Here is a 21,971-nt window from a genome sequence, read left to right as displayed (position 1 = left end):
TGCCCGGTCCGCTGTTACAGATATATATCTTTTTTTGAACGTTAATTTCTCAAAATCCACTGAAGCACATATATTGAGACCTAGCAAAGGCACATCGGGCTACCAGTCCCTACAATTTTGCCAAGTTTCGTGCAAATCCATTCAGCCGTTCGGGCTAAAAGTGAGGCCAACCGCCCTATGGAAAACTCAATGTTAAAAACACGTTTTGGGACCCCCCTTTTTTCTCGGCCCCCCTTGACGAACCCCCCCCAAATTTTCAAGCGCTGCTCAGAAACAAAATGTGCCATTTTCCTGAAAATTTCAGCCAATTCCGTCCACAAACGCCAAAGTTATTAGACATAGAATTTTCAAAAATCCCATAGAGAAAAAATCCTAACTATATATACCTACTGGCGACCGCCAGTAGGTAATAAATATATATATATATATATATATATATGTATTATATATATATATATATATATATATATATATATATATATATATATATATATATGTATATATATATATATATATATATATATATATATATATTCACAGAAAAAACCATAGGTTATAGACCATATATAGTTAGGAATTAGCATTTACAAAACCTTGAAAATTCACTGAAAAAACCATAGGTTATAGACCATATATAGTTAGGAATTAATATTTAGAAAACCTTATTTTACTCACACAAAACCATTGAAATTCCATATATAGTTAGTTGCACTAACTATATATCGCGCACCCGCAATCCACTGCTGATGATGTCACATATTACATCATTCATGACATGGTCAGTGACATCACTGATGACATCACTGATGACATCTCAAATGACATCACTGATGACATCACTGATGACGTCTCATTTGGCATCATTCTTGTGCTAATACGATAAACTTCTTCAGACTCTAATATAACCTTAGATACACTCAGTGTATACAGACACTCACACACTGCCACTCATCCATGGAGTTACTCACACACCCAGTCAGTCATGCAAAGAAACAATCTCACCTCCATTTCTTCAACTATACAGTTATACACACCTTACTTATTGAAACATATACTAACACATATTTACTCTCTTATACAATCCCTGATACAAGTTCACAATGATCGATACAACCACTCACTCAGTGGCTCTCATGCACAGTTATTTATATATGCCAACTCTCACATGTACTGTGTTTGACATATGTACTTACTATGACATGTAGCATTGAGATATCCATTCACTCATCAATACACTCATGCACACAGTCAACTGCCCATGTAGCTGTTTCCACATGCACTCTTGAACTCATACACCTAGTGAATAAACTGCTCACACATCTATGCACAGAGTCACACACCTTCCAGCCACCCCCACACAAACTCAATCTCCCATAGAAATACTTGGGCAACCAATTAATAACACATATAGCCTCTCGTATAGCTAATGATCAACACATGCAGCAGTTTACATCACAACAGACATAATGATGCACAAATTAAGACAGTTTAGTCACTAACCCGTGCATTCAGTAAGACGCATTTAATCACTCACTCATACAGTCAATCACGCACCTACTAAAACCTTCATTCAGACACTTATACATCCACTCATTCTTCAATATGTAAAACATATTTAAACTTTACAGAAACACATAATCACTGGATGTTGTCATCAGTGATGTCATCAGTGATGTCACTGACCATGTCATGAATGATGTAATATGTGACATCATCAGCAGTGGATTGCGGGTGCGCGATATATAGTTAGTGCAACTAACTATATATGGAATTTCAATGGTTTTGTGTGAGTAAAATAAGGTTTTCTAAATGCTAATTCCTAACTATATATGGTCTATAACCTATGGTTTTTTCAGTGAATTTTCAAGGTTTTGTAAATGCTAATTCCTAACTATATATGGTCTATAACCTATGGTTTTTTCTGTGAATTTCATTGTTTTTTTAACAGCTAATATCTGTAGCTGTAAAATGTATTCTTCTTTAAATCCAAAAATATATTTTATATGTTTATGAATAATTTTTTTTTAAAATATTTTTTTTTCTTCGTTCCCGCTTCGCGAATCGGGAAGCTTCCCGTTAGCTGACCTTGATGCCGCGAAATAGACCGCGAGCCGGTAAACGTTTCTTTACCGCAAGTGCCGCGTTAGAAAACAACATCGTGACGCCTCCCGTCCGCATGACGTTCCACGTTGTCGCGTGATACGTCATATGACGTGCTACGTTAGCGAACTGGTACGCGAAGCGAGTGCCAAAGCGCAGGTTTCTGGAAGCAAACCGGGAGGCCCTGCAAAGCGCTTAACGTAAACACAGCAAGTCATGTGACTTGGTAATAACACTTTTCATTGGTTCATTTCACTTTTGGTTTCCTAATGATGTAAGACTAGGTCATATAATCTAAAATGAACACTTTTGATTGGTTGAGAACTCTTGTTTTTCCCAAATGATGAAAATCCCTCCTTCTTTCCTCACTCTGACTTTCATCATTGTGAGAGAAAGACCCTTTGTGATCACTGAGCAATGGCTTCTTTAGTAGCTTCAGCTGGTGCTTCCCCACCACCTCCACCACATCCAAGGAAGAGTGGACCACCTGCTCAAGTTGTAATTCAACAAGAAGAAGAAGAAGAGGAACAGGAGGACGAGCACGAAGAGAGGCAGTTTTTGCCTGAGCAGCCCAAGACGTCTCACCGGAAAGAAAACTTCATTTGGCAATTTTTTAAAATTCCCAAAGGTCAGAAAAAAGTAAATGCAAGATACGTTACTTGCCTTATATGTCAAGATAGACTGTCCAGAGGGACCGACAAAAAATACAGTTTCGGAAACTACACAATGCATCGCCATATGACTAGGTGGCATCCTAACAACTACAGTGCTGCACAGTTTCGGAACGACCTAGATAATCTCCCTATTATGGCCAGAAGATCTGTTGTACCGGAAGTAACGGGACCAGAGGGCAGGGAGATGGTGCCAAATATACAAATGAGATTTGGTGAAGTAAAACACACCTGCGTATTTTGCGATGGATTCATTTCCTACGGAGAAAGAAGCATCACTCTGATCAACAGAGCTATTGACTATCATATGCAAGTTTGTCCGAAACGCCCAAAATAATAAATACTTCTTTTTTTTGTTTTGTTGCTCCTGTTGAGCCCTTTACAATGAATCGTTTTCATTGCCCCCTCCAAGAAAAACCCAAAAAAATATAAAACTGTTCCGAAAAATTCAAAAACATTAAAAAAATGTTCAGAAAAATAAAAAAAAAAGTTCTTTTCAGAACTACCTCCCCGTTATTAAAAAATTGGTACAATATTTGGAACTGTGCCAACCTCTATTTCTCTTAGTTCGCTTCCTAGTTCGCTCGCTGGTACGCGAACTGGAAGCGAACCAAAAACAGTAAGTATAAGGGAAGGAAACACACACTTATGTTAAAAGAAAGACAGCTATAGGGGAGTAAACTAGAGATACTATTACCCATAATCCACTACTGATGATGTCACATATTACATCATTCATGACATGCTCAGTGACATCATCAGCAGAGGATTGCGGGTTTTTTGGCAACATGCCTTATCCACGGTTTAATAACGCTGCCTTTTGCTTTATATAAGTTTTCAAATTGTATGAAATATATACCAATAGGTCTTTATGAACCTTTAGGTAGTGCTTTTGTTCATGAGGTCTGGTCGCTTCCATACACATACAGATGTTTCAAAGATGATCAAGAAGTTTATCTGAATGGAGAGGAATGCACTGAGACGCCAGATCATTCACTAATGTGTAGGCACATACAGTTACACGATTCATGCAACAAACACCGACCAAATATGGCTTGCGTGTTGCAAGGCACGCCAGTTCCTGCTATCATCCCCACGTTCAAGTTGTTGGAAAATGGTAGTTATTTGATGCTCAATAATGAAGATTGTTCTGAGTTAATTAAAAGTATTCCTTTTATCGTAACAGTAAGTGAACGGGTTATTTGCTGCAGAAATGTTCTATTTCCTCCCACACATGAACATAGGGAGTTTTCAATCTGGCCACAAATACCAACCTTGGGACACGTTTCAACGGCATGACAAGAATAAGAGCTCTTTTGTCTCAGAGAGAGGTGGCCTTGAGTTCGGCCCGTGAAACTTTCGTACTTCACATAGCGAACACCCGTACACAGGTTTGCCTTTCAATTTCAGCAACATGTTTCCGACTATCTTTAACGCATCCTCCACAAAATCCCTGGCACACTTTTTTAAAGTTGTTACCAGTGGTCTCGTGACTTCATTTGAGAAAATCTTTGGAGTCATCCCTGCTCCCTTTCATTCCATTTTCTCCACTCTGGTTCGTGGATTGCATTTTTACTTGCATTACCAGCGGACGCTCTTGTGCTTTTTTACATTTTTAAATATGGATGTCCCTCCTATGCAACCTCCGACCCTGCAGCTGCTGACACTGTTCCGCAATCGCATGCTAGAATATTATGGCACAATGCCGTTGGCGATATTAAGCACGGCATATGGATTATCTTTTCGGTTCTCCTACTTCACCTGTGTCCAGCCTGTATTTCACTGCCTGACCTGTGATTTCGATTGGGCCATTGATTTGTGTCTCTGCGGACCGGTTTCTCCTGACGTCGACTTTAATCAGCTGATGACTCCTATCATTACTCACGAGTTGATTTGTCCTGGCGAAAGGATTATGGCTGTGGCATTGATGCATGGACTACTTGGTCCCTGGAATTTACTGGCGGCAGCACAGTCTTTCTTGGAACACAGCTTTCTTGAAAACCCACCGAGCTGTCCTCTGATGGTGATAGAGGATCCGGTGCTGGGAGAGCACGTATGTTCTTTTCCGCTTTTAAATTGGATGGCTGAACTGTTTTCGGATGAAGACGGTGACTTCCTGTTGGAGGCTGTTGCAGCTTATTTTGCATACACAGTTATGTCATAGACCTTTTTCATGTTTCATATGCTGAGTACTAGCATTTCATTGACAATTCATTGACTTAATTGTCAAGTTTTTATTATTTACCTTGCCTATTGGCTTAAGACTCGATAAAGTACTTGGCTGTTTTATTTTTCTTTAGCATTGAATTTTCCTAGTTTTTAATGCTTTACCTTGCGGACCGTCCACATATAAACTTGCAATCTGCTCTCATGAGATGGCACTTCTATTATCTTATTCAGTTCGTTTCCGGATCATGAGGAGGTGTCATCTAGGTCCTGGATATCTTTACACCGTGTTAAGTTAGCATGGGCTCATTACCGGTTTAAACGCCATTTTTCCTTTTTTGCAACTTCTGCACACGACATTTAGTTGTTGCTTTAGCTTTCCACCTAGTAGTTCATCGTGGTTTACATGAGAATAATATGTTATTGGTCTACTATCTGCTTTACTTGTTAAACTATATCTGTACAGCGAGTGCTAAAGTTTCAAGAACAACACGATACAGAATTGTTATGAGGTCTGATCTCCACGACTTCATACTCATAACATAAGTGCAACTTCTGCCAATTCTGGGCATGAGGCGGGTTTTATATTGCTTTGCCGAACACACATACACAACAGTTGATGCGGTTCACATGAAGAGAGAGCTGGTGTATGCTGATGTGATTCCTTCAAATCTAAGACACTAAAGTATGGGCACGCCCTAAACCAACACAAAGAGACCTTCTTAGCAAATAATATAATATGTGTATTAGGGAGGGTGAGATATAAGCAGCCGCGGGCCGTGGAGGGAGTTACGGTGAGGCAGGGAGGCGGGGAGGGGGAGAAGCAGGGTGGAGCCCTCTCTACCTTGCCCCTCCCCCTCCCCGCCTCCCTGCCCCACCGTAACTCCCTCCACGGCCCGCGGCTGCTTATAAGTGTTGCTAACTCTTATTCATTTACAGCATGTTAACATACTGTCACCATTCGCTTTTTATGTACTAGTAACTATGCTGGTAATTTTGCTACTGATAATATGTGTACTTGTATTCTCCACCCTGCTTCTCCCCCTCCCCGCCTCCCTGCCTCACCGTAACTCCCTCCACGGCCCGCGGCTGCTTATAAGTGTTGCTAACTCTTATTCATTTACAGCATGTTAACATACTATCACCATTCACTTTTTATGTACTAGTAACTATGCTGGTAATTTTGCTACTGATAATATGTGTACTTTTATTATCTAAGGTACTACGCCTGAGAAGACGGCATTAGTAAATAAACATTTCAAATACACATGTGTTCTTCTTAACTCCATGTTCTGGTTTCTAAGAAATATATAACGACCGACTGTTCATGAGTTCCACGTATCCTGAGGTACTATAAGTTCATATTCTGGATTGTCTAAACATTGAGAGTTTGTTATATCCAATGTGACACTGTACCTAGCTTGCTAAATAGTTTTTGATTACTAACGTGAGTTTTGGGACACCCTAATTCGCCGAGGTTCCAATCCTCTGTCCACAGTTCTGTGTGAGAACAGAAACCCTGCGACAGGGGCACCCCCGACCCTTGCTGGACCTTCATCACACTTGCGATACAACTCCAGCAATGCGCCACCTTTACGGCACAGATACATCACGCATCTGTGCTGTTTTTGCCCCGTGATGCGCCGCATTGTAAATGCAGCACACCATAGGTGACGGAACAGCGGCACAGAATGACTAACACATCCCTGGTGATGCGCCAGTCATCATAAATCTATCCCTATGCTTCTTATCTTGTTAGAGATGAACCGCCATATGTATCATCAAAGTTATTTGCATTTCCTAAATAGCGAACTTTAAGGAATAAATAGCGATTCTTTACCATTCCTAGTTTGCGATGAGCTATTTGCTAATTAGCCGAATGTAGCCCAATGAAGCCCAATGTAGCCCAATGTAGCCCAAAGATGGCCGCCAGACACACAAAAAAACAAATGTAGCCCAAATATCAGCCAGATGTAGCCCAACTATAGCCCAGTGACAGAATGACCAATCAGCTTCGCAAACCTCCGTTACGCGAAGCGGAGCGCTGTTACAGATATATATCTTTTTTTGAACGTTAATTTCTCAAAATCCACTGGAGCACATATATTGAGACCTAGCAAAGGCACATCGGGCTACCAGTCCCTAATATTTTGCCAAGTTTCGTGCAAATCCATTCAGCCGTTCAATTATTATTTTTATTATTTTTTTTTGCCCCGCGGGGCCCTTTTAAAACCTCCACATCAAACCTAGGGGGTCAGCGAGGATCTACTATGCCCCCTTATAGTTATTTCCCCCTTTGTTTTGACCTCCTCTTGTCTCTCGATCCTACCGAGAGACAAGATGGCGGCCGCTACGGACTGTTTGGAATGTTGACAGACGCCGGAGAACCAATCAGCTTCGCTTCACAAAGCTCCGTTGCGCGAAAAGTCCGCGAACCAGAGCGCTAACCGGTCCGCTGTTACAGATATATATCTTTTTTTAAACGTTAATTTCTCCAAATCCACTGGAGCACATATATTGAGACCTACAAAAGGCACATCGGGCTACCAGTCCCTACAATTTTGCCAAGTTTCGTGCAAATCCATTCAGCCGTTCGGGCTAAAAGTGAGGCCAACCGCCCTATGGAAATTAACATGGGAAAAACGCGTTTTGGGACCCCCCTTTTTTCTCGGCCCCCCCTTGACGAACCCCCCCCAAATTTTCAAAGGCTGCTCAGAAACAAAATGTGCCATTTTCCTGACAATTTCAGCCAATTCCGTCCACAAACGCCAAAGTTATTAGACATAGAATTTTCAAAAAACCCATAGAGAAAAAATCCTAACTATATATACCTACTGGCGACCGCCAGTAGGTAATATATATATATATATATATATATATATATATATATCCCCCCGAAGGCATCATGTACTTTACAGCTCAATGTCTGCTATGATCATCAGACCATTTAACTTCAATTCAATCTAGGATTACATTGGTGTCTCATACAAATCTCCTCCTCTAAGAGAGCCACTGCAATATGACGTTGTGCTCAACCAGAAACCACCATCTACTCCTAAAAACAGCAAAGTCCTATACTTTTGTAGACCATGAAATAAAAAGAAAATCCTTACTCTTGCAAGGATTTTCAGTAATAGTGGGTTCCCTGGTGCTTTGTAAAGGATTGTGGATAATCAAAGGTTCAACCTAAGTTCTGCTTATGCTGTTCTCCTTGTTACTACTATTCACCACACCTCCCCTTGGCAGAAGCTGAGCTGCAAAGCATGTGGCAGCCACTTAGGTGACAACTTAGGCACCTGTTTAGTTTTGAAAGCCCTTGGTTTCCTTCTCCACTATATGAATAGGATCAAAGTAAACTATCAGGTAGCACAAGATGTCTAAACGTTCGCTCACTGTGCATGAATAGTATCCATTTCAATTTACTGACTCTCTCTATTATCATTAGGTAATATTCAATGTGGCTACATGTAGACAACGTGCTGAAGGTATAAATTATGTTATCCTCTGCTTTTGTCGTATAATGGACATTTGGCTTCACTTAGAACTAGTTTGGCAGTGATAGCCAGTTGCTAACCAGTGTTCTGAGGTATTCCTTCATAAAATATGGTTGATACATGACATATGTTCTGTTCATGCTACAGGAGTGTTTGTGCACTGTTGAAACTATTTGGATTTATTTATTTATTTAGTACCGAATTGTGTGCTTCTAGACTTGCTTTAGTCAAGAAATCCAGTAATGCAATTTACTACAAAAGGTCTGACATTCATGTGTTAAAACATGTAAACAACAAGTGCGTATGCTTGTCTGTGCATGAATAAGCATAGTAACAGGGCCGGCGCTAGGCCTAGAAATGAAATGAAATTTGATTTGTAAAGCGCATGGCTACCCTAGAGCGTCCCAGCGCTACCTAACTGATAACAGAAAACTCAAAAGGAACCGGTACTTAGGGGGTTTTAGGGAAAAGAAAAGTTTTAAGCGACTTTCGGAACTTAAGATAGCATGGTTCAGTCCAGATATGCCTAGGGAGAACGTTCCAGTTTTTTGCCGCATTTACAGAAAAGCGGCGGCCTCCTGTGCGGACCTTCCTCACTCTAGGAACTATGGCAAGATTATCCAAATCCGACCGAAGGGCCCGAGAGGGTCTATAAGGACGAATAAGGCTCCTCACCTTTACCTTGGAGTGTTTTATGGGCAATGCAAGATGATTTGAAGGCGATTCGCTCACGAACTGGAAGCCAGTGGAGAGCTCTCAGCAACGGTTTGGCAGACGCTCTTCTTGGAGCCCCACAAGCATCCGGGCTGCAGCGTTCTGCACCCGCTGCAGGATATTAATGGTGGCTTCCGGCGCTGCCAGGAGTAGGGCGTTGCTATAATCCAGTCTGGATTACAGCAACGCCCTACTCCTGGCAGCGCCGGAAGCCACCATTAATATCCTGCCTGGGCAGCCTGGGCAGCTGCCTAGGGCCTCGCACTCAGCCCACCAGCATGGGGCCATGCACTGGTGATGTGTCCTGACGGTTCCCTGGCGATCCATTTCAAAGAAAGGTGTCACCTTTATTTGAAATGGAGGGGCCCCCCTCCCCTGGCCTCTCAGGGATGGTATCTGGATGCATAAGGGAGGGAGACGCTCCCTTCAATTGAAAGGAGACCCATTCACAGACACTGTAGGAGGCCCATTGTCCATCATTTTGGCGCCCCCATAGTTTTAACTCTTAGCCCACAAGCAATTCTCACACCTATCAGACTGAAGGTGTGAGAAATGCTTGTGGGCTCAAAGTTAAAACTGTGGGGGGCGACAAAATGCTGGACAATAGGCCCCCCACATTGTCTTTGAATGGTCTCCTTGCAAGGGGCCACTTATCTACATTAGAGGGGCCTCGCACATTCCCTTTTAGCCCAGGGCCTCGCAAATCCTGGAACCGGCCCTGCATAGTAAGGCCAAAGCTATTGTCAATTCTTGAGCACCTGACAGGAAATTGAGCATGACCCAGTCCAATATGGCTGCTATTCTTTATCTCAAACTCCACAAACCAAGTAATGATCCCTAATTCCAGAACTGAGCTATCACTAGCAAAGAAGTCTGGAAACATGCAAGCAGATAAAACAAGAAAGCCCTGATTTTATACTGTGCCTAGTAAATACCAATACCCAAGGGTGAGATATTTACTAGCTGCGTTAAGTAGCTATTATTCAGAATTTTCGTTTGGGAAGAGAGTAATTACATATGTAATTAGTCTTTTCTACATCAACAAGTTTTCCTTTGGTGAATTTCAACAGGATTAATCAGTAAAGGTTTGGTAGCAGAAAATTGGGAGAGATGTGGTAATTACTGCAGTACTCTGAATTTCAGTCCCTCTGTAAACTCTTGAATACATAGGGATACAAATTTACCCCATAGCTTGTTATTAGGTGCTGTGCATTGCTGTCTCTGCAAAGCAAATGGGAAATCTGCCAGTCAACCAAGTAATCCACATCAGTGGTGGCTCCGTGTCATGGACTTTGTGCTGCAGCCCTGCCTCCCATTGATGTCGGTTAACCAAAAAGATAGGGTAGCAAACAAGCTGTCACATACCCTTTGACCAGAATTACATCACAGGGAGTGACATCGCATGACTCCTATGTCTTTCCAGGACAAGGGGCAGGGTTGACAAGTACAATGTTAATAACAGGTCCTGCGACATTGTGTCAGGTGTCTGTAATGCAGTGACCTCCCTGACTGATCTCTTTCTCCATAGCACAGTGTCTTCTGCGAAATGTAAATTTTTCTTTTCCTCTCTTTTAAAAATTGTTTCTGTAAAATGTTATCACAAACGCTGTTTAAAACTAGCCACCTATGTGACTGCATGTGCACGAATAGGTGGCCACTACAATTTCATTAAAACTTTATTTTAATTTTTTAAAATATATATACACTTCTGTTCACATGTGCAACTGCAAAGGACGCTATATTTTAATTCTTTTTTATCATCTTTTACAAAAACAATTTTTAAAGAGCACAGGCAATGGTAAAGCCAAAATATCAGCAGTCAACAATAGATCTTTTGGCATTACTCCCCACCACTTTCAAAGATCACCAGTCGCCACTGTCCATAATTTACATATTTTGTCATGATGAAAATTCTTTGTTGTTGCTTGCTTGCATTGGACCATTCACATATTTAAATTCATTTAACTCATTATGTAGGGTCTGCCTGCCGGTTCGAAGCTCCCCGTGGACCTGCTGGAAGGAAAGGATTTCCAGGAAGCAAAGGTAATCATTTTGTTTTTTGATTTATCATGCACAAGACAAATGCCAGATTGCATAACTTCTAGGTGACCAAACATCAAATACAAACCAAAAAACAGAAAGGCAGAGAAATAATACAAAAAAAACATAATGACAGAGTTAACCAAAGTCTTTACAAAAACTAAGCTCAAACATCAAATCTGAGAGAAGCTTTCGGGGACCAATGTCTGTTAGACTTGAATTTTCCAGCGAGTTTACCCTCAGACTTCTGATTTTTGGCCTACTGTTTTTGACCTTGCATTTGCTGGTTTAGTGTCTCTGCACACTTTCTCACTGCTGTTCAGGGTTAAAGTGCAAGCACTCCTACTATAAAGTGTGTTATGATTGGTTTTCCATGATTGACTTATTTGATTTTCTACTAAGTCCCTAGTACAGTGCATTGTGTGTGCCCAGGGCCTGTAAATAAAATGCCGCTAATGGGCCTGCAGCACTGATTGTGCCACCCACACAAGCAGCTTTTCAAAGGGTTCTAAGACCTGCCACTGCAGTGTCTGTGTGCAGTTTTACTGTCAAGTCGACCAGGCAAGTGCACCCACTTGCTAGGCTCTAACCTTCCCTTTTCTTACCTGTAAGACACCCCTCAGGTAGGCCTACGGTACCCCTGAGGGCAGGGTGCAGTGTATGTGAAAGGTGGGACATGTACAGGTGTGTTGTACATGCCCTGATAGTGAAATACTGTGCATTCCGTTTTCACTGTTGTAAGGTTATCTCTCCCATAGGTCAACAAGGGGACTGCTTTGTAACACTTTTACAAATGTAGCTGGCCAAGGGGAGCTGATAGAAAAGTGTAGTTTAGGATGCCAGAACTCAGGATTTCAAAATACATCTTTTAGTAAAGATGATCTGTATTTGTTTGTTTGGAAATACCCCTTTTAGAAAGTGGGTATTTCCTTGCCTAATCATCCATGTGGCCATGCCTCTTTTGTGTATAAGATGTCTCAGCTTTACACTGACAGGGCTGGGGATGTGCATTCACACTAGACAGACACAAGGGTGGTTGAGGTGTGTTCCGCTTTTCCTGGGTGACTCATAGCCAGGCTGAATATACATGGCTGCATTTAGAGTAGTGGGAGGAGTTGTCGCTTGCTCCTGAATGGACTGTGTCTGCCTCTCACAAAGCTGTCTCCACCTCCTCTGGTGACCCTGGCCTGAGCCAGGCTGAACTGTTTTTTGTATGCCAGTGGATTTTTGTTTGTACCAACTTCAAAGGAAAATGTGGTATAAATATTTGGGCCCTGACCCCAGGACTTTAGAACTCTTGTGCATCAAGAAACCTGCCAAGAAGAAGAGCTGGAGAAGCTGTGAGGAGAGATTACCAATTTGCTGTGTGCTTTGCTGTGTTGGCCTGCAGTGGCTTATTCTGTCTTTGGCAGTGAAAGGACTGGACTTGTGACATCTGTATTCCCTGAGTTTCTCCAAGGGCTTGAAGTAGAGCTTGCCCCCTGTTCAAGAAGTCTCAGGAACAACAAAGACTTCAAGTTCATCTGCTGCCAGCACTGGGAACTGTGTTTTTTGTGCTGCAACAGAAGAAAAAGCAACCCAGCGCCATCAATGACACCTCTGCCGGCTTCATGACATGAAGGCACCACAGATGACACCTCCACACTTCGAACCGCAACCCTGGTCTCACCAACAACGCAGTTTCGACGTTGCCACAGAGCCACTGCTTGCACCATGACCTGTGGGCATTGCACTCCGCACAGCTTCGCTTCACACCGCTGCCCTGGTAACCCGATGATGCCACGATGCCATCACCAGCGCCGCTGTCTGCACTGTGACCTGTGGACACTGCTCATGGATAACATGGACCAACTCCTGCTTTACACCGTAGCCCTGGTCTCACCAACGACGACGCACCAAGCTGACATAGACGCCGCTAACTTTACTACTCCTAAACTGAGAAAAATCCTAACTTTAAGACTTTCGGCATTCACAGAAGGCATTTACGAGTCCTAAAGTTAGGATTCCTAACTTCTGTGAATACCGAAATGAGTAAGTGCCTTCTGTGAGTACCAAAATGAGTAAGTGCCTTCTGTGAATACGAAAATGGTAGTACGTTTAGCATTTTGTCTTAAGTTAGTTCTGTGAATCGGGCCCCCCCACACTGCCTCTGAGATAAGCCCGACCGCTCGTGCCAAGCTACCAAGGGGGTGAATAGGGATTATTTTAGAAGTATAACCCTCTTATCCCGACTAGTAAGAAGGGTCCCTACTTGGACAGGGTACAACCTGCCAACTAGAGACCCCCCATTACTAACAATGCCCCCTAGTGGTGAGTGACTGAAATATGATGAATATTGAGTGCTATTAAGAGCTACAGTATGTAGTCTTGCTTTGCAATGTTACAGTGCATTTGTTCTGAATATTTTGACTTTTATGGGCCCCCGCTGAATCAGTATTGGAATCCAGGGACTCTCATTAAGTCATTAGAAAAGCAATTTCAGTGATTTTAACCACAAAAGCAAACACAAAAATATAGAAACAAGCATTCATGAGACAAATATATAAATGCTGAAATATTGTATTTAATTCATAAACAAAAACATTTGATTGGGAAGGCTGGAGCTTTTATAAGTTCTATTGAGGCCACCTATTATCCATACTATATTCTGTTTGATGCACTTGCATTGCTCCCACAAATCAATCTGAGTATACCAACCTAATTGTAGCCCCAATTTCAAATTCCTTTTGTCTTTACAATTTCAAATTTTCCTTGTTTATTCGTATAGACTTTATTAATCTGTTAATATTTAATGTTATACGCAGTTGCAGCCCCCCTGTGTAGGCTGTGTAGGTGTGGCAGACCTCCAGGGGTCCCTAGAGCACCAGTTAAGAACCACTGTTGTAGTGGTTTAGGACTAGTAGTGCAAAGTGCCTGACAGATACTTAGTATAACCAGTGACTATATAAAGGATCTTGATTTAAAATAATTGTATGTAAATGTAACCCATGTGACTATTTTGAAATGTTAAGCAAAAGACACACAAATGACGGAATGCAGACCAAATCAAACATTCCCCCCATTCCAAAGATCCCAGTTTAGACCCAGCCATATGCAAATCAGTCTTGATCCTGTGCCTCAAGGGAACAGCTCAGCACGAACTGCCAAGCCAGGTCCTCCCTGGACCGGAAACAAGCATGCTAAAATATAGCACTAAATGACAGTTTTGCATTTCCCACAAATTCATAACATTTATGCAGAATTTCATTTAATTACGCAAAAGTATATTCCACAAATTTCACATGCTGTTACTAATATGGTGGTGTGTAGGAGTGGTGATTATCTGGGAGTTCCCGGCACTGTTAAGACACCACCATTGGATCACTGAAAGAATATCGACTACCAAAATATCGACTACCCAAAATATCGAGGAAAAAATATCTACAGCAAAAATATTGAGTTTGTATGTACAAACAGGTAAGTACAAAAATATCGAGTACAAAATATCGTTTACAAAAATATAGTTGTAAAAAATATCGTATTTACTAAAAACAGTGTTAAATTAAATTAATATTAATAATTAATTACTAAAATATACTTAAAATTACTTAAATTAACTTATAATAATTAAATAATGAATGAAAGTTAAATAAATATTTTTTTATTTCATATTTATTAAACATATCTATATAGTAATAAAATATAATAAAATAATACCCAAAAACTGAAAACTGACCCTGAACCCTAAAAATACCCCTTTACCCAAAAACTGAAAACTGACCCTGAACCCTAAAAATACCCCTTTACCCAAAAACTGAAAACTGACCCTGAACCCTAAAACTACCCCTTTACCCAAAAACTGAAAACTGACCCTGAACCCTAAAAATACCCCTTTACCCAAAAACTGAAAACTGACCCTGAACCCTAAAAATACCCCTTTACCCAAAAACCCAAAACTGACCCTGAACCCTAAAAATACCCCTTTACCCAAAAACCCAAAACTGACCCTGAACCCTAAAAATACCCCTTTACCCAAAAACCCAAAACTGACCCTGAACCCTAAAAATAAAAACGATATTACTTCACTTACCTTAAAAACGATATTACTTCACTTACCTTAAAAACGATATTTTGGCTGTCGATATTCTGTCCTGTCGATATTTTCTCCAAACGATATTTTGGAGTCGATATTATGTCCAAACGATATTTTGGAGTCGATATTATGTCTGTGTACCACCACCATTACCATTCAGGAGAAAACCCTCCATTCTTTGTGTAGCCGACTTTGACTGAGGTCACACAACCAGACAAGGTAGACAAACCACTATCACTTAAGGCACAGCCAATACTACACGTTTACAGAACAGGTGACGGAGCCAAAGAACTATATGCTGATAGGACTTCAGCCATCCACTCAATTTAAACACCATGAATATGCCCCTTTCCTCCCACCCGAGGCTTCTGTTAGTACTTTGCTTAATAGCAGAGATGCTCTTCTAAAAAACTCCACTAGCAGGCCATCTTCTTTTTGGTGTCTTCTGTATGCACTTGTAAAATAAAATTAGATTTCCATTGTTCAAGTATGTTCACCTGGTATTGTTCCCATCTTTGAACATCAACTTTTGTTGTGGGTCATACTTAGTTCTATAATCCTCTCACCTACAAGTTTGGCATCCACAAGGTTGAAAAACCCAATTCTGAATCATATTAGAATTGACTCAGTTGACAAGTCATTTGCACTAGTTGTGATTTTCCAAGTTTTATTTATTTTTTTCAGCGCCTTGTGTTATTGTTTTTGCACTTGGTTTGTGCAATTCTCAAGCAGCAGAAGTGTGTTCTGCACTATGATCAACAGTGTGTCACTGGTGCTGCCAACACTGTGGTAGATCTGGAGAATTCTGGGCCATCTCCAAGATGCACTTGAACATATCTTTGTGAACTCCATTTACACTTGAGCATCTCAGATATGCTGCAAACAAATGCAATCATGCTCCATCTCAAAACCTATGGCCTCCTGATACACAAAGCCATTTACTGCAGGGAAAATCTACATTAATGACTGACACCAGAATTATGCAGTAGTAATCCCCACGAAAAATGATGAGAGTATGAGTAGTAAGGGGTGGTTTCAAATGTAAATTTGAATTCCCACAAACTCATGTCTGTGAGTATTTCCAAGCTGTTACCCACCCCTCTCCAGCCTGTATAGAACGCTACTATGTACAACAGTGCCTTGTGCAAATGGCAGCCTTCAAAAAAATCACATGACTTACTTAGAAGTATGCCTGGAAAGCAGTTACTACTGCTAAGTTTTGTAAATTAGGGAACATTTTAAATCTGCACCCTTGAGCAATAGTACATATTCAAGGGTAAATTTGATTTCAGCTAGAATCTGTCTATGAGCACTGTAGGAAACCCAGTGACCGGGGACAAAGGTATGAATGTAGATATATATATATATATGGGTATTTATAGGGCGTGAACCTAGCTGAGGAGCAACAGAGCACAGGTAACTAAAAAAAGCTAAATATAATGTAATAATAACACCTAAGCAGTGCTTTATTTATGCTGGGGGTTGCTGGTGGACAGCACTGATATTTTTGGGGGAACAGGACCTATTTTCCATCATTAGAATTTGACCAACTGTAAGAAAAGCAGAAAATGGAGGCGAAAGGAAGCAGGAAGAGAATGCTATGAAAACAAAAGAAGAAAGAAGGAGAAAAATAACTTGTAAGGGTGAGAAAAAGAGACACTAAACCAAGAGTGGTGGCAGAAAAATGGAAGAAGAGGAATCAAGACTGGGCATCCTTGTTATTTTACAACCCTACCCTTCAGCATCACTGGAAGCGGGCTACTAAGAAATCCCCCTACTTTGTTTTGCAAATCATGCACTACATTCAAATCAACATCCCATAAAGTAATAAGTGACTAACTGGACCTCTCTACAAATGCAAAGAGGAATCTAGTTTTAGGATGTATACCGCCCTCTGTTGCTTATTTGTTATTTCCTCCTGCATGGTTTAACAGCTTGATTCTTGTCATTATTCAGGTATGAGAGGGATACCCGGGTTCTTTGGTGAACCGGGCCCTGATGGATTTCAAGGGTATAAAGGATCCAAAGGTGAAGCAGGAACCTCCGGCGTGCCAGGACCAGAAGGTAGCGTATCAATCAAAGTTAATCTTATGGTACCTCCAAAACAAATTCCTTGTCCGACATTCGTCCTGAACACATCTCATTCATTTAAGTTTTAGACGCACACTTTTCTGGTTGGTCATGGAGGGTTAATTAACCATTTCTAGAAATGTGTCCTAAACATTCCTTAATAACTGCAATTTTAGATTTACTTTTCTAGTGAAGTTGCTTTTCCTCTTCTAGGTTCCTCTTCTTCTAAGGAACTGACGTGCTGAAAAAGGGCCAATGAAGTACTCTTACACTGCCAAAACAGTTCTTTGAATTGCTCTTGATTTTATCATCAGTTATATTTTTGTTGATATAATTGGGATTCAGATGGAACACTGGAATTTACCCATTTCAGCCTAATGCTCCTTTCAAATACAAGCTATTTTCACTTCCTTTCACCTACATTTTTAATTTCCATTTTGTTCAATCTTCAGAATAGTCACTGCAACACCCTTTTCTTCACTTCCGGTTTCCTAATTTTAAGTACACGTTAGAATGCACCCACTTCACTGTTTTTCCTACCAAATATATTGTTGGTACCACATTGGATATACAGACTTTGATTCCTATAAATGGTGCTGATACTCAAGTTTGTCTAGTCTAGAAGATGGATTACCTGTTAACGTTTCACAATAGGATTCGTTGGACCTCGGGGAGACAAAGGCTTGCCCGGTTTTCCTGGGCAGGAGGGCCCACAAGGTGAAGAAGGACGCGTAGGCGTTCCGGGATCGAGAGGGAAAAAAGGGGCCACAGGTGATGTTCTAGGAGCTTCAGCAGGATTTCCAGGAGATCCAGGACCACGTGGACCACAGGGTCTAAAAGGTGAACTAGGACAACCTGGAGTAAAAGGCGTCAGAGGTAAGCCTTTATTTTTTATATTCTTCTAGTGTTAAAGTACCATGCATAAAGTTTTGAAATTTCCCCTCAAGTTCATTACAGTCCAGCAGGCCATATTCTGGATTTGCGCAAAGTAAAAACTGTCAAATTATCTTACAAGAGTACAAAAGAAAATATTGTATATCAGATCACTAAACTCTAAAGAGATATGCCCATCATAGAAGATGAATAAGAAATTAAGCAATTTCAGCTCAATTTGTATTTCTCCATTATTCAAGCCAAGTGTTCCTCCCCCAGGAGACAGCTGGCTTGATAAGGGTGATGTGGTTGAGGAGGGAAAGTGCAGAAATCTAAATGCCGCACATTAATTACTCTCTATTGGATGCTCTACATAATAGTCCTAAAAGCTGACCACCGGCAGCAGGATTTGAACTATCTTCCAGCAATTGCCCCTTAAATTTCTCGTCGTCTTTTTTCTAAGTTTTATAAACAGTATCAAAAGGCCAGGGATGGTAGAAGTGACATCACATGCAATTAGACCACGTATGACATCTAGGAGTTTACTCATAACACACCTTCAACACATTTTTATCAACTGTAGATGGGCCAGTGGAAGGTGAAGCTATAGTAAGCAAACAGGGGCTTTTGATTCCAGATTGCTTGCTGTTTGTGCCTCTGCCTTTATAAGCAGAGAGACCGGGTTTTGCATGGGCACTGCCAGAGATACCAAAGTGCAAGTCAGGCATTAACTGCTACCCCAAGAACCCCTAAATTAAATCAGTGTAAATACATTATCAAAGTTTCACTTTCTAAAACCTTTCATTTTTTCATCTCTAGGAAGTAGTATACAGTATCAATCTGAACAAATACATTTTCAAAGGGACGGGTGTATTGCCTGCTCTCTTAGGAGTACATTTGGTAGCTTATCGAGAGCACCTCTTATTTGCCCATTTCTAATTTCTACATCTCCTTATTGCCCAATACTAATTCCTACATCACCTATTTGCCCATTTCTAATTCCTACATCTCCTATTTGCCCATTTCTAATTCCTGTATCTCCTATTTGCCCATTTCTAATGACCGCACCTCCTATTTGTCAATTTCTAATTCCCGCACCTCCTATGTGCCCATTTCTAATTCCTGCATCTCCTATTTGCCCATTTCTAATTCCCTCATCTCTTATTTGCCCATTTCTAATTCCCGCACCTCCTATGTGCCCATTTCTAGTTCCTGCATCTCCTATTTGCCCATTTCTAATTCCCTCATCTCCTATTTGCCCGTTTCTAATTCCCGCACCTCCTATTTGTCAATGTCTAATTCCTGCAGCTCCTATTTGCCCATTTCTAATTCCTGCATCTCCTATGTGTCCATTTCTAAATCCTGCATCTCCTATTTGCTCAGTTCTAATTCCTGCATCTCCTATTTGTCCATTTCTAATTCCTGCATTTTCGATATGTACAAAGAGATAATAAAAAAAATTTAACAAACGTTGGTGCTGCCAGTGCAGTGGATCAAGTTTGTGACCTAGCAAGCCAACATCCATCAGGTGAGGAGTGGGGTTTGCTACCAGGATCCTGACTGACATTTAAATATCGACCAGACACAATATGATGGCTAAAATATAGGCTACCAGATTATCATAAAGTTAAGTATATATTAGTAAGTATTGGATTACACTACTACTTGATTGCTATTGGAAATAAGTGAAAACCCTCCAAGGGAAAACTTTGTTGATGTCCCCCGCTTTTACCAGATGGCTTTCGCACGCATGGGTCGGAATTACTAGGTAAAATGTATTAACAGATCCGATAATTATCAGATGCGTTAAATACCTCAGGCTTCGTTGCATTTCGGCGGGTCAAGCCTGATGATATGTAAAAGGGGAAATGTGCAGTGGCAGCTGAAAATTAATGAAACTGGGGGGAGGGGCGGGTACAAATAAAATTAAAATCCACTTACCTGCTGCAGTTTCTCTCCTCCGTCCTCTTCTGTCACACGGAAGCCAATCACGACGCTGCTGTCACCAGCATGACATCAGCATCATGATTGGTCCGAGCGCCCTGGTTCGGTGCACAAACAGGGACTGGGAGCCTGTGCATGTTCTCCACCCAGGCTGTACATGCCCAAGACGGCCTGCCAAACCGTCATGTGCAACCTCTAATTAAAAAACACAGCCAGTACGGAGAAATAAAATGATAATAACATTGTGTTTTTATAATTTTATTTTTCCTTTATGTACTGCTCAAAAAGCAGTAGGGCAACACTCCTCCACTTTAGCGCAGGAGCTGCCGCTGGAAATTTATTAACCATACCAAGCGAATTTTTATGCATTAAAGAGTGAAGTCCAAATGTTATTCCCCAACAACTCGTAATAGGTGCTATTCATCGCACCTGATAAATGGCAAACCCCAAGGTATAGTTATTTGGCAAGTGCGAAAAATATCACTTGTAATCACGCCCAAAATGTGAAAAGTGGGTGTTAAAAATATAGAAATTCCCCATATTTTCTGAAGAATAATGGGTTCCATTTCTCTCCCTCGTAAATTATTTTCAAATGGGGAAAAAACGGTACATGTGGAAATGTACAAGTCTTCAATACCTACCTACTCTCGAGAACTGCCCACTTTGTGAGTGAATGAGTGTAGGACAGTTAAAAGATGCATTTAAATCTATTATTTGTATACATTTCCATACACATTCCTAAGTATTTTCTCACTTCCATGAAATGCAGAATAGGAGTAAATCTCGGATTTATCCATGTTTTTACTATAATAGGCAATCGGGCCCAATGTGCCCTTCAGTCTGCATGAGCCACGAAATGTCTGTTTTTGTGTTTTTTTAAACATGTATTTATAAGTTTCTTCTTTTCGCAAACAGCACGTGTGAATTATGTGTGATACCATGTCCCCCCCCCCCCCCCCCCCCACTGCCCTTTGTTTTGTTTTCCACAGCCTCCTTTCTCCTCAGGGAGGGCAGGCATTGAAATGATAGGGCGCGCCCACACAACAAGTTGGGTGGATTTGCAGTAATTGTCTAAAAATGTGGCTACTTTTTGTTCTGTGTAGGATACGACGGCATTCCAGGATGGCGAGGGAATAAAGGCGAAGAAGGGCCCGTGGGGGACTCGGGTCCGATAGGTGTACCGGGGCCAGCGGGAATATATGGATTTCCAGGACTCAGCGGGAAGCCAGGCCCAGGAGGTGTAATTGGCCTGCCGGGGTTTGTGGGTGAGAAAATCTTTATGTTTCAACCATAAAAAAAAACATTAAGAAATGTTAAACTCGTTTTAAAAAAACATGTGTCTCACAAGCAATTGGATCAATGTTATTGTATACAATGTCCATTAGCTGTACTTTTTCTGAAAGGTAAAAATGAATTAAATTCGTTAATAGAGTCTGCTGCCTATTACAGTACCTGGCACAGACCCACAGGATGACACTACTTTTTATAATTTGTGAATGTTGCTCCTGAGTTAAGACAACATCAATTTCTGCACATCCCATATTCATATAAATTCAAAAATGTTTCAATCATTTTTGGGCCAGTTCAAAATGGTAGAGATATTTGAGAAATGCATATAAAATGGATGGTTTTGTCAGTGGTCTAAAAACATATTTTATTTTCAGACAACATCAAATTCATATACATTTCTTACTTTCTATAGACAAGAAACAAAAACAAGGTATAATACTTCAATACAGTTCACAAACCACAAGCATTTTCAACTGGTCATGCAATTGTAACTCAGTGCAATGGAGAAACGTAGACACATTTTGGCTTTTGCATGGA

The 21,971-nt window shown here is 40.9% G+C and overlaps 1 protein-coding gene across 1 annotated transcript in view; it reads left to right on the top strand.

Moving 5' to 3' along the window:
* The window catches only part of COL4A2 (collagen type IV alpha 2 chain), a 732,177-nt gene that overhangs the window by 519,531 nt on the left and 190,675 nt on the right, over positions 1–21,971 (top strand). Inside the window, exons 27-30 of the mRNA XM_078657554.1 lie at positions 11,123–11,188; positions 17,214–17,321; positions 17,982–18,203; positions 21,248–21,409. Of these exons, the coding sequence (XP_078513680.1) occupies positions 11,123–11,188; positions 17,214–17,321; positions 17,982–18,203; positions 21,248–21,409 (558 nt within the window). The remainder of the gene's footprint in view (positions 1–11,122; positions 11,189–17,213; positions 17,322–17,981; positions 18,204–21,247; positions 21,410–21,971) is intronic.

Source organism: Lissotriton helveticus, chromosome 8 (assembly GCF_964261635.1).
Source record: "Lissotriton helveticus chromosome 8, aLisHel1.1, whole genome shotgun sequence".
In the NCBI taxonomy this organism is placed as follows: Eukaryota; Metazoa; Chordata; class Amphibia; order Caudata; family Salamandridae; genus Lissotriton; species Lissotriton helveticus.
The sequence above is the reverse complement of the archived record's forward strand: the minus strand, read 5'-3'. Positions and strand labels throughout refer to the sequence as shown.